Source organism: Limulus polyphemus, unplaced genomic scaffold, assembly GCF_000517525.1.
Source record: "Limulus polyphemus unplaced genomic scaffold, Limulus_polyphemus-2.1.2 Scaffold1468, whole genome shotgun sequence".
NCBI lineage: Eukaryota > Metazoa > Arthropoda > Merostomata > Xiphosura > Limulidae > Limulus > Limulus polyphemus.
This window is the reverse complement of record NW_013667078.1, coordinates 42,475-54,838: the sequence shown is the minus strand read 5'-3', so window position 1 is coordinate 54,838 and position 12,364 is coordinate 42,475. Positions and strand designations below refer to the sequence as shown.

General features: G+C 34.3%; 1 protein-coding gene across 2 annotated transcripts in view; it reads left to right on the top strand.

Moving 5' to 3' along the window:
* The window catches only part of LOC106463715 (Krueppel-like factor luna), a 120,767-nt gene extending 114,200 nt beyond the window's left edge, over window positions 1–6,567 (top strand). For both annotated transcript variants that reach the window (XM_013923777.2, XM_022391299.1), the window contains exon 3: window positions 5,602–6,567. In XM_013923777.2, the coding sequence (XP_013779231.2) occupies window positions 5,602–5,777 (176 nt within the window). In that variant the 3' untranslated portion in view covers window positions 5,778–6,567. The remainder of the gene's footprint in view (window positions 1–5,601) is intronic.
* Window positions 6,568–12,364: the final 5,797 nt, after the last annotated feature.

Below are 12,364 nucleotides of genomic sequence, written 5' to 3'. Positions count from 1 at the left end.
GTTGGGAAGTTCTCTCCCACCCACCATATTCTCCAGATATGGCACCATCAGATTTCCATCTTTTTCGTTCGCTGCAACACCATCTTAATGCGAAAACGTATGCAAATGTAGATGGTGTTAAAGAGGACATCGACATGTTTTTTGCTTCAAAGCAAAGCGATTTCTTTAATCAGGACATTAACAACCTGATCGTAAGATGAGAAGGCATCATCGACAAGAATGGAGACTATTTCATATAAAAAATGTTTTGTTTTGATATATAAGTTGTTCGAGGTTCTTCATCTAAAATAAAGCGACATTAATTTCTTGACGACCTATTATTTTGTCATCAAAGTGTTAACGACAGTAACACAAAAAATAGTATCTTCAGGAAGTACCAAAAAACAATCTGCATATTAATGTTTTAAACACACGCAGAAAACCTTGATTTTGACTTCTGTTCAAAACAGATTCTCTGTATACGGTCGAAACACTCAGTAAACAGAACTTTTTAATTCTCGCCGCGTGCTAAACTGCTGAAATTCTCCCGCGAAGCTCATGCACAGGAAACTGAGTATGACTAGTAATATGATTTTATTGCATCAACCTGACTTAATGTAGCTTCTGTGAAGTTTTTCTTTGCTTCTTGAGTTCTAAGTTATTATATTTCTGTTGTAATATTTTCAGGCCTCTAAAGGTCTGGTAGTACTTCGAGACTTCTCTCGTAATGATTATGTTTCGTATATCTTTCGTTGTTTTGTTATCTTGGCTTTGTTTGTTTGTTTGAAGTTAAGCACAAAGTTACACAGTGGGCTGTCTGTGCTCTGCCCACACGGGTATCGAAACGCGGTTTCTAGTGTTGTAAGGCCACAGAGATACCGCTGCGCCACTGGGGGCAGTGTTTGCTTATTTGAAGTTAAGTACAAAGCTATACAATGGGCTGTCTGTGCTCTGCCCACCACGGGTATCGAAACCCGGTTTTTAGCGTTGTAAGACCGCAGACATAATGCTGAAATGTGGTACTATACAATGACAAAAAGCAACTTGTAGTGAACTATGAAAAGCTTAAATCCCAACATTAAATTACATGTTTATTAAATCCGTTAGAATAAAAGCTCAAAGTGTAATGTATCTATTACGTGATAGTATAATGTTTCCTTTCATGTACAGTTAAAAAGCCGATAAAGTTCACAGCTCAACATTAACACGAATCATTCTTAGAGGATATATTTTTGTAATGTTTTTTTTTCTTTTAAAAGTGACAAGATTTGACAAAATAGAGATGAAGCTTATAAACCTCTTATGCATATTTAGATTAAATGTCTTAATATCTGTTACTTTTAGATATCCTGTTACATTTTTAATAAGTTGGTTTGAATTTTACACAGGATACTTGAAGAAAAACCCTGGCTATTTTCTGCCTGTTCGCTGTACTGAATTTGTAGTGGGAAAGACAAATTCATAATTTTTCGCACTGTTCGCCTCGATAAGGCGGTGCAAGCAGAGCGAGTTACATATTTCTATTATTTCAGTAAAGAAACTCTATATTTCTCCAAATTATCCAATTAATGTTTGAGAAATATGTTCTTATGTCGTCCAATGGTTGAATAGTTTTCCCTTCATGGTCATCATGGATGCTAGCTACAAAGTCAACAGTCAAGTATGTGAGTGGTTTCTTATATGGTTGAACGTTTTTAACCTTCTTAGATGTAAGTTACAATGTCAACCATCAAGTGTTTTTGAATGATTTTTCTTATGGTTAAACAGTTTTTGAAATTATTTTGGCTTTCGTGGACGTAAGCTATAAGGTCAATCATCGAGAGGTTGAAATGACTACTTCCGAATGATATTTTTAATAACAGTTGCACCCGATAGGGGAAACTGCAGGTCGGTGAGGTGTAAAGTCGTATAAAAATACGATTAAAGAGTATTTACGTTTCTAAAAGGTCTCAAAAACCAATTCTGTCAAGCATGGGCACTTGTGCTTCTGTATTATTCAGAATAACTGTTGTATTAAGGCGAATAATTAAGGTTGATAAACTCTGAAAAGTTTGTCCTAAACTTTCATGGCCCCCGTGATTACAGATTTTTGTAATGGCATGTACAAAATACCCCACCCTCCTCCCCGAAAGTTATGTACGAAAACAGCAGAACTAGGCTGTTCACAGAGAGGAACAACATACAGTAGAACGTTTCGAATGATATGTGTCGTTTCTTTTCTGTCTTCCGTATTTGCTTTCAGTATTTTTCAATTTTTTGTAACAGATTTTTTTTTTCATGATACACGCATATTAAACAGACGTCAGCCAGATGAGCCCGGTATTGGACAAAAGATCCTCTTCGGCACTGGCTATGACAAATATAGTGTGGTTGAAATAATATATTCTCCTTTGCTCTTACTCTTAGACAGGGAGGCAAAAAATTGTGTAGAAACTGCTGGTGCTTTGGGTTAGCGTGGAATTGTTCAGAAACTGCTCAAGAATAGTTTTAAAATCTTTTCAGTACGAGAAATATGCCCAAGAATGTTTTTAAAACTTTTCAACAATTGTTTATCAACTTTAATATATGCAAGTAAAACGAATGGGAATTCTTTATTAACAATGACAAAATACATATAATGTAACCCAGAAAAACTGATTGAAGTTACAAAAATACGGACGGATAATATATGAAACATAAATAACAAAAAAAAAATCACAGTGAATTTCATTCCTATCCATACATGTAACTTTCTTCAAGTTTAAACCCTGATAATATTTTTGGAGGGAAAGTTCAAATATTTACATGGGCATCAATGTAAATTGACAATATATATATATATATCAATAAACAAAAAGGTCTAAACCTAACGCTATAACATCAACAATAGTAGCTTGACAGCCGAACTGACTTTATTAAGCTATGATCTTCGTTTGCCTTTTTGTTGACCTATTACGTTTGCATGGATTCCTTTACTTTCCAAATAAGATCTTAAATCTGTTTGAAGAAATAATTTCGTCGCACTCATCTAAGGACCTTCCAAGATGTTTTAAGTATAGTCGTTCACAGAGCTGCATTGTCACTCGTGCGAGTTTTTATCACCTTGTGAACACCATTTAAAGGCCTAATGCCTAACAAGGATAAATAAGTGAACACACGAATACCAGGCATTGTTTATAAATATATGATAATTAAAGCAAAAGTTACCATAAACAACAGAAGTTTGATACTAGATGTTTTGGATATTTCAGAACCCATCTTCAAACGTTATCTTATATAGGAAAAATACGTATTAAAGACGATTTTTATAAACTTAAATATTGAGTATTATTATTCGTCAACAAAAATGCCAATAGTGCTTCTCGAATGCCGGAACTCTTGGGCTTTACTATTTATTAAGGACGGAACTTTACACGACTCTTAAACTATGACAGTCGGCTTGTAAACGTTAAACTTCGAGTATTGCCATTTTCTGATTTAAAGAGCCGATCTTATACATTTCAACCATACTATACAAAGTAGTTTGCACAGCAACAGAACTGATTATTCAATTGGGATAAAAAAGTAGTCTAAGGCGAGATTTATTATGTAAAGAGGAAAGGCAAAAAACAAAACAAAACACCCGGTCATAATTTTCATTTCTTCACAATAAATTTCTAACTTCGCATTAGGTCTGCCTAATTAAACTATAGTTCATACGGAAGAAAGGTCTGCCTAACTAAACTATAGTTCATACGGAAGAAAGGTCTGCCTAATTAAACTATAGTTCATACGGAAGAAAGGTCTGCCTAATTAAACTACTGTTCGTACCGAAGAAAGGTCTGCCTAAGTAAACTACTGTTCGTTCTGAAGAAAGGGTCTGCCTAATTAAACTACTGTTCGTTCTGAAGAAAGGTCTACCTAATTAAACTAATGTTCGTACGGAAGAAAGGTCTGCCTAATTAAACTAATGTTCGTACTGAAGAAAGGGTCTACATAATTAAACTAATGTTCGTACAGAAGAAAGGTCTGCCTAATTAAACTAATGTTCGTACGGAAGAATTTGGTTTATGTGTCTTGAGTTATTAAACTGTATATTTGTGTACAAAAGTTATCAAACCAATGTATGTTCTTCATGTGAGAGGTTAATGCAAGATTCGGGGAAGCAATAGATGATCGGTTTAGCCTATCTTAAGATCGATTTACAATAGAAAGTCCGAGAAAAAAAACGGACACCTCGGGGGTCAACGAGCAGCTTAGTTTAAACACATGACATATCGTTTAGATGTGACGATTTTTAAACTATGCGGTCAACTACTCCTCTTCTTTAATCGAATTAGTATGCTCCAGTAGTTTGAATTCCATTTGCAATTTAAGTAATAAAGACTATCAAATACCACACTGTGCTGCTAAGAATAAACATTTTATTCAGTTTGATTTCTGTGGTTACTTCAATATATCAAATTTGGGCAAAGCTAGATCAGAAGTATATCTGATGAAACTTGATTGAATGGACGGCAAGAGCCTGTTGTAGAAACACAATGTAGAGGACAATGTTTCGAAAGTCTTCCGCCTTTCGTCTTCAGGTCTGAAGACTTTCGAAACGTCGTCCTCTACACTTGTGTTTCTACAACAGGCATTTCCCGTCCATTCAACCAAGTTTCATCATGAATACTCTGCCTAAATAATCTATTAAAGAAAAAGTATAGTTGTATAGCACATGCCGATGCTTCAGACTGTTAGGACAGTGGTAGCCATGAACCCCTTAAAGAACCAAAGACTATCTCATGAACCCACATACTCAGATAGTCCTATCTGTATAAGCTGAGGTTGTAGTGTATAAAAGCGGAAATGTCGTAAATAAGTATGTTGGTTTAATAGAATTTTTCTATATAACATTGCTTTCATGTAATCGATCATTGTGTCGTTTCTTAATATATAACATCGATATTTACAGTCGCAAACCCCCTTTAGAATGCCCATAGACCCTAAGATCTGCGGACCACAGTGTGAGAATCACGGTTAGGAACTTTCTCATTAGTACTATGTTACTCTTTAACAAAATGTAATTATAAAGCTGAACACACAGACCAACACTAAGTAACTTGGAGATAATGTACACCTCGCTCACAAGTCATGTAAAATCGTTAATTATACTGTTTTTAGAATTTTCATGCAAAGCTACACAAGGGTTATCTTCTCATAGTCGTCCGTAATATTGAACTGAAAGCTTTAGAGGGAAGACAACTAGTCAACAGCACCCACCGCTAAATCTTGAACTACACTAGTCTAACGGGCTAGTTGGATTTGACTGTCACTCTTATAGTACATCTCACGACCTCAAAGTTAGGAGAGCGTTTTTTTTTGCAACAGCGGAAAGTAAACCTGAAACCCTAGGCTCAGGCACGCTAACCTGCCCTCAAGACATGTAAAATGGGAGCGGTTTCTGCAGTTTGAAAATTTTAATTACAAGTGTATTTGAGCCGTAGGTTAATTAAGCAGTATTTTGATACTCAATAAAAAATTTATTCAGTACTGATGCCAACATTGATAAAAGCTTCAAAACAAATTATTTTGAATGATAAATTCTGGTATTGGATTAAGTAGTATGATATAATCTGATAATGAGTATTAACAACTAATTTTGGTTGCGGTTTTCTTTAGGTGAGAAACCCTACAAATGTACCTGGGACGGCTGTGAATGGCGGTTTGCTCGATCAGACGAACTGACTCGTCATTATCGAAAACACACGGGATGCAAACCTTTCAAGTGTAACCATTGCGAACGGTGCTTTTCTCGGTCAGACCACCTAGCTCTACACCTAAAGAAGCACCAGTAGCAGAGGCTTCCATAAAAAATAAACCAAATATTTTGTTTTTTTAATAACAGCGCCCTCTTCCAGTTCACGTGAACACCAAACGTAACATTGTAAAAATTCTATTTTAGCCACTCTTTACTTTCTTACCTCAACTCTCTTAAAAGATATAAAAAGGTAAAATTCGATAATTGTAATTAGATGAATCAATGGAAGGATTAAAGTTTCATCATTAAAGGTAATACTGTGTAAAATGAGTAATAAAAATCTCTAATTCCAGAAACAATAGAAAAAAATTACGCGTTTAAACTTTGCAGCAGTAAGATCTTTGTGGTACTTTTGTTATGAAATTTGTGCTAGTTAATTTTTATTGCAACTAAAACAATTTGTTCGCTATTAGATCCTACGCTAATGGTTTTGTTAGAATATCTATTTTTGAAATGTTGGATGATAATTTGATAAGTAACAATTTCAATATACCTACATATATACCATAATAGTTCTACTTCATATTAGTCATTATGTGATTCTTTTTTTACATTTGGTTTCAGGAACTTCAGTATTTCAAAGAAAACATAATTTATTCCAAATTAATATATTAAATACGGATACTACATATGAGTGTACTCATTTTTTTGTACTGTGAAAGTAACTTTAAAATATACAGTCATGCTCATCAAGTGATACAGTGAGGCGAGACTTCTACCTGCCAGTCAGTGGATGAAGTGGATCTGCTTATCATATTGTTCTACCTGCTTATCATATTGTTTGCATATGAATCCTCAGAAATATGTAGTATTTGGATTTCTGTTTCTAAAAAAAAAACACTGTGGGAAATAATCTCCCGAAAATTAAACTTCATATTAAAATTTAAATATATGTATGTTTTTAATGTCGTCGCTTAAAGTTAATTGCTAATTTAAATAATTAACAGCCAAAAACGTTTTAAGTTGAACATTCAAGTGATGCACGTTATAGAGGGCTCTGAGGATGTCGTCCAGAAAAGTGATGTTATATGCTATTCTTTCTAGTATAGCTTATGCCTGTGGTGGTTGTATGATAATGAGGAAACAGAATTCTTAGTTGTGTTAAATGTACACTTTTCCGAAGTGTTAAAATCATTTGAAAGTATTGTCTGCCTAATCAAGCTTTTGTCTTCGTCCAGCATTACGTGGACCAAAATGAGGAGACTGCATTTATATACTAAGGTGATTTTATGACTTTTAGCTTTTCTTGAAATAGAAAAAAAAAGAAAAAATACGGCTTTTTGTGCCATTTAAAGGATTTTTTTCAATAACATAAAGGATTTTGGGTGCACACCTTTTGATACAATGAATACTTTTTTATGGAGTTAACCCTAATTAAATGAATAAAAAAGTGGGCTGCTGTCACTCATTTACTTAATTATTTCGACCTTCAGTGCCTTCTGTGGGTCAGAACGTGTTATCGTGCTTTTATCAATATGTTTCATTCAAACCAATTTCTTGGTGCACCAGCCTACAGTCACGTGACATCTGTGATTTTTTATTTTATTTTTTTTTTTGTTTTTGTAAATAGGCGCGCTATGGCTTGATTTCTTACATTCTTCACTAGTGTCTTGTCATCAGTTTCGCCCAAAGTTGATTTGTATTGTTTAAGATGTGGCTTTAAGAATAAAGATAAAATTGTATAAACATACTGTCGTTTTTTTCTTCCCCCCCCCCAGTGGCACAGCGGTATGTCTGCGGACTTACACCGCTATAAACCGGGTTTCGATACCGGTGGTGGGCAGAGCACAGATAGCCCTTGTGTAGCTTTGTGCATAATTAAAAAACAGAAAAACAAACAAATCGTTTTTTTTTCTTACATTTATTTACAGGCAAGCTGAGGTACCCGTCCTTTATCCGGGTTACGAACTTAAAAATATAATGTGGGGGTGAATGCTCTGATAAATAACACAAAAATCCTAACTTTCACACAGTTTATTTATAACATAACATATTATTACTGTAATCATTAGTACCTCACTAAAACTTTTGTATAAACTTTGAGAACTCAACATTTATATAATTAAAACATGGTATAGACTGTGCGATGTTTAGGGTGACTTTGTATTAAAGAGATAGCGGCCAAAGTAGTGGCGCTAGGAGTACTTTTTGTTACCCGCTTTCAACACCCAACTCTTAATGTCTTTCCACAGTGTTTCACGTGATTAATTAATTGACGGTCATTGGCTACAGACGTGTCTTACAGATCGAAGTTGAAAGATCACGGGTCAAAGTAGGAAGTGGGTATAACTCAAGAAAGGGCTCTTCATATCAGCCTTTTGATAGCTGTTGGAGGAGAAACTTCACCTGAGTTTATGTATTATTGCAAGAGTGGCTGCCATTTTTATTGCAGTATTTCATGGACAGTGTTAGCGCTCTCTCCGAGATATATAAGACATTTGTGTGCCCTTTCCTCACGCTTAGTGTATGTTGTTATCTGGAAAAATTTAATAAAATATGTTTGTATGGACGTGGCGCCATCTATGAATATAGTTAACGTTAAGTTACATCAAAGACAATAAATGCTAAATATCAGCAATAATAGTAGGTGGAGGAGGTTGTTAGCCCACTATTAACATACCCCTTGTTCCAAACTATCATCTCATAAAGTTTGGTTGAGACTGGCCCTGCAACCTAGGAGTAATTAGATAACAGACAAACAGAGAGACGCTCAGATGTTTGTGCCTTATATAAATAAATCTTGTTTTTTTACACTTTCTGCCATTCAAATATTATGCCACTTTTTCATTGTGTTCCCAATTTTCAACAAACCACTCAACGCATTTATCTACACATACTACAATTATGAGCTCTCTGGTGTTAGCTGTCTTACCAGCAAACAGAACCCACACCGTCTGCTTGACTTAGTGAGTCTGTAATATCTTCATTTCAACAATGTTTTTAACTTTTTAAAAGAAACATAACAAAATATGCCACTTTTATTAATCTTGTACATTAACAAATTTGGCGTTTTCTACCTTGAGAAAACAATAACATCTGTTTGAGCACTATAAATGTTTTACGGTTTAGTACCTTACTATACCACAAGGACACTCCACCTTTTAAAAGTACATCATTTGGCAATAAAACCAATGTTATTAGCTAGGATATGCTTTATTTTGAAATAATTTTTAATCTATAATATTGAATTATTAATGAAAAACATCTAAAACAAGAAAGTTGTTTTTAATTAGTTACGATGTAATGCATTATCAGAGATCACATACTTTGCTCATATCAACTTAGGAACCTAAAAAGAATATTAGTCTTTTGGAGCTAAACTCTTGCTTGATTGTTTGTTTTGAAAAATCGATTTCTACCAACAGTCTGAACTTAGATTTATGGGAAAACACAAAAAAGCCACTCTAGAAACACCATCTCATTAAACCCAGTTTTATGTTTCAAACTAATACTTTACCAATCTTCCGATGCAACAATCCAACAGAAGTGGAGTAAATCTTAAAGGTATTGTTTGCACCACTGATAAAGACATTCATTAGTCGAGCTTTAGGAAATCTATCCGTTCTTAACTTATAGAATTTTCTTTGATATGTGAATTGATTGGTTAAGTCCTCCTTCCTGGTCTACGATCGTTAAGAACCGCTATCCGGCTCAGCAGAAGAATCTGTCATTTATCTAGTACAAGAAAAAAATGTTGTCCACCAGATAAGAATAGTTAGGCTTTTAGCCGACAGAGTATTCATTATAATCCTCTTTATTTGATAAATCAATCATTAAATAATATTGCCTCGAACTATATGACATTGATTTTTGTTTTAAATGATCATTTCATCTGAACTAGTTAGAGACAGTAATAAAAAAATTAGCTATTATTATTAAGCTGAAACTAACTTATCTTTGAAAATTTGCCGTTCAATTTCCAATTGTCAGAATGAGAGAATGGGTAATCATATTAGCGACTGATCACGGTACCATTGAGATATCAGCAGTTTTACTCAGAATGATACGATCCGTATAATCGGCCATTCGCCTATAAATTAAACAATTAATATTCAGTGGTTCGCTTGACAGTTTCTGTTTCTAGGACTACTTGTTTGCACAGTTGAGAGTTTAATTACACGTCATTTATCTTTCACTTTTCCACATATCCAGTAACACGGTCTGTAGTTCCCAGAACCTCTATTTGGAACTAACTAACTACCCAAAGTTTCGTTGAAAAATAATTTCATATGAATTGTATTTTGGTAATATTTATATGCTGTTTTCAGATGGTATTTAACATTTACGTGATTGTATGTTTCGGAAATTCGTGGAAATTACACAAAGGTTATATGCTCTAGCCATCCACTTGAATTAATAGACTAGAGGAAGACAGCTATTCAACAGTACCCACCGCCGGCTCTTGAGCTACTCTAATCGAATAGTGGGATTTAACTGTCGCTCTTATAATTCACACACGACCCCAAAATACAGAGCGCGTTTTTGTGGCAAAGCAACACGAACCATGAACTATCAGATTGGCGTTCTACAAACTAACCACTAGACAACGCCAGACCAAACATGCACATGAAAATTAAAAAACTTAAAAGAATGCTCTAAAAAATGTCTAAGATTCACTGCGCAATTCCAATAAACAGTCTCCGCACTCTCAGCTGTGAGTTTGTTGCAAGAGTGACAATCAATTCCGCTATTGAAACACATCAGAGTCAGTTCTATAAGAACAAATAGTGAAGCAAACCAGAATCGATTCTAAGGAACAGGGGCGCTTTTGACTGGTTGTTTTTCCTTTAATCAATAGTTAAAAATTAAAGAAACTACACTACCTGAATTCTGGTTGTGAAAAAAATATATATGTTTAATGTATTAAAATCCAAAATCAGGTGGTCTAAAATATAAAATAGCTATAATAAATACATCACTAAAAATATTTTTTTTAAATATCCCAAAGATTCGAGAGCTTACCAGCTCTCGTCACTGGGGGTATATCAGTGCACATTAGGGGTATATTAATGCAGCTTGATTAATTAAACTAAGTCCCATGATAAATTACATCTTAGGTGACGTCAATAACTAAACTTATTAAAAATGTTGAGAAGGAAACAATATAAAGGGGGTAATATGATTTCCACGTCACAATTCAAGATATTATTACATATTTTTATTTGTTGTTTTTTTGTTGGTCGGCGGTACGTTTACGGACTTGCAGTGCGAAAATCCGACGCTCGATTTTCCGTGGCGGACAGAGCGCATGTGTGTAGCACTGGGTTAAAAAAACAACAAAGCTACATATTAGCTTCCTTCACCATTTGTGTACTACATACTTAATAATAAAATTAAATAGGTGTGCAATTTGACTAAATTTTTGAGCGGCAAATTATGTACTCATTTTTGACCTTGGTGAAAGCCAGACAGATCCGCTGAAAGCCTACAAGTAAAAGTAAACTCTCAGGGCATTATGGGCTTTCTTTTTTAAGCTCTTGTAATACACTTTAACTGCCTTACCTTAAACGTTTTGAAAGTTATTTTAAGAAGACTGCACTCCTCCGTATTTTTTCTCTTGAAACCCCGGAAAACATGCACATATTTGTTTAAAATGAGTCAAATCTCTGCGAGGGTTTTCAGTAGTATTCTTTCTCCAAGAAAATTGTTGTAAGACAGAGGAAGTGGTTCGGAAGTGGGGAGACGTAGTAGTCGAGTCGAGAAACTTGGTAGAAATGGCAAAGCAGTTGCGTCACTTCTTGTTCAAAACAGTCCATTTCACAGTAGAGACGTGGTCAAGATTTTTACTGCCAGCTTTCCTTATCCTAACCCTAGTATAAACCGGAAGTTAAATGGTGTGTATCATAAAAAAGAGCGGGAAATTTAAACAGCAGCAGTATCTTTATTCTCCGCTTTGTAGCTGGATATTTTATTATTATTTATTTTGGTTTTTATGGGAAGCAAGCCAAAATGCCGATTTGTTTTATAATCTTTGACCTATAGAATTTTGTTGTGGTGTGAGTTTTGTTCAAACTCAACTACTTACAATAGTTACTGCATTAACATATAGGAGTTATTCCATAAAATATTTGTCTTTTTTCAATATATGGAAAAGCTTAATATGAATTTAGCCTGGTTTTGGACTACTAAGTTAGCATGCCAAGTTTGATCTGGATCGATCAACTTCTTTAAGAGGAAATACGTCTACAGACAAACACGAAATTTTTTCTTGATATTGGATAATTGCCGCACCGGTATGGCGATAATAAATTATGATTAATATATTATTTTACACTATCTAGTGAAATAATACAATATTAATAAACACTTCGTCTACTTTCCGCTCCTTGGGGGTTGAATTAGTTTACATTTTCTCACTAGTAACCCTATAGTAAATCCACAAAAAAAGACGATTATTAAAGTTTTAGTATTAATGTGGTTTCAATATCTATTTATTATTATTATTATTATTATTAAATCACAAACATTGTTATTCAACATCTTCAGTTGTCCAGGGTATTAATTATTTCGCAGAACATCTTATCTGGAACTGGGATTTTAAAATATATTTTAATGCTTTTGAACAACGTAAAAAGAACATATAAATCCTTGAATTGTATCCTTAAATACAGAAATGAGCCAATA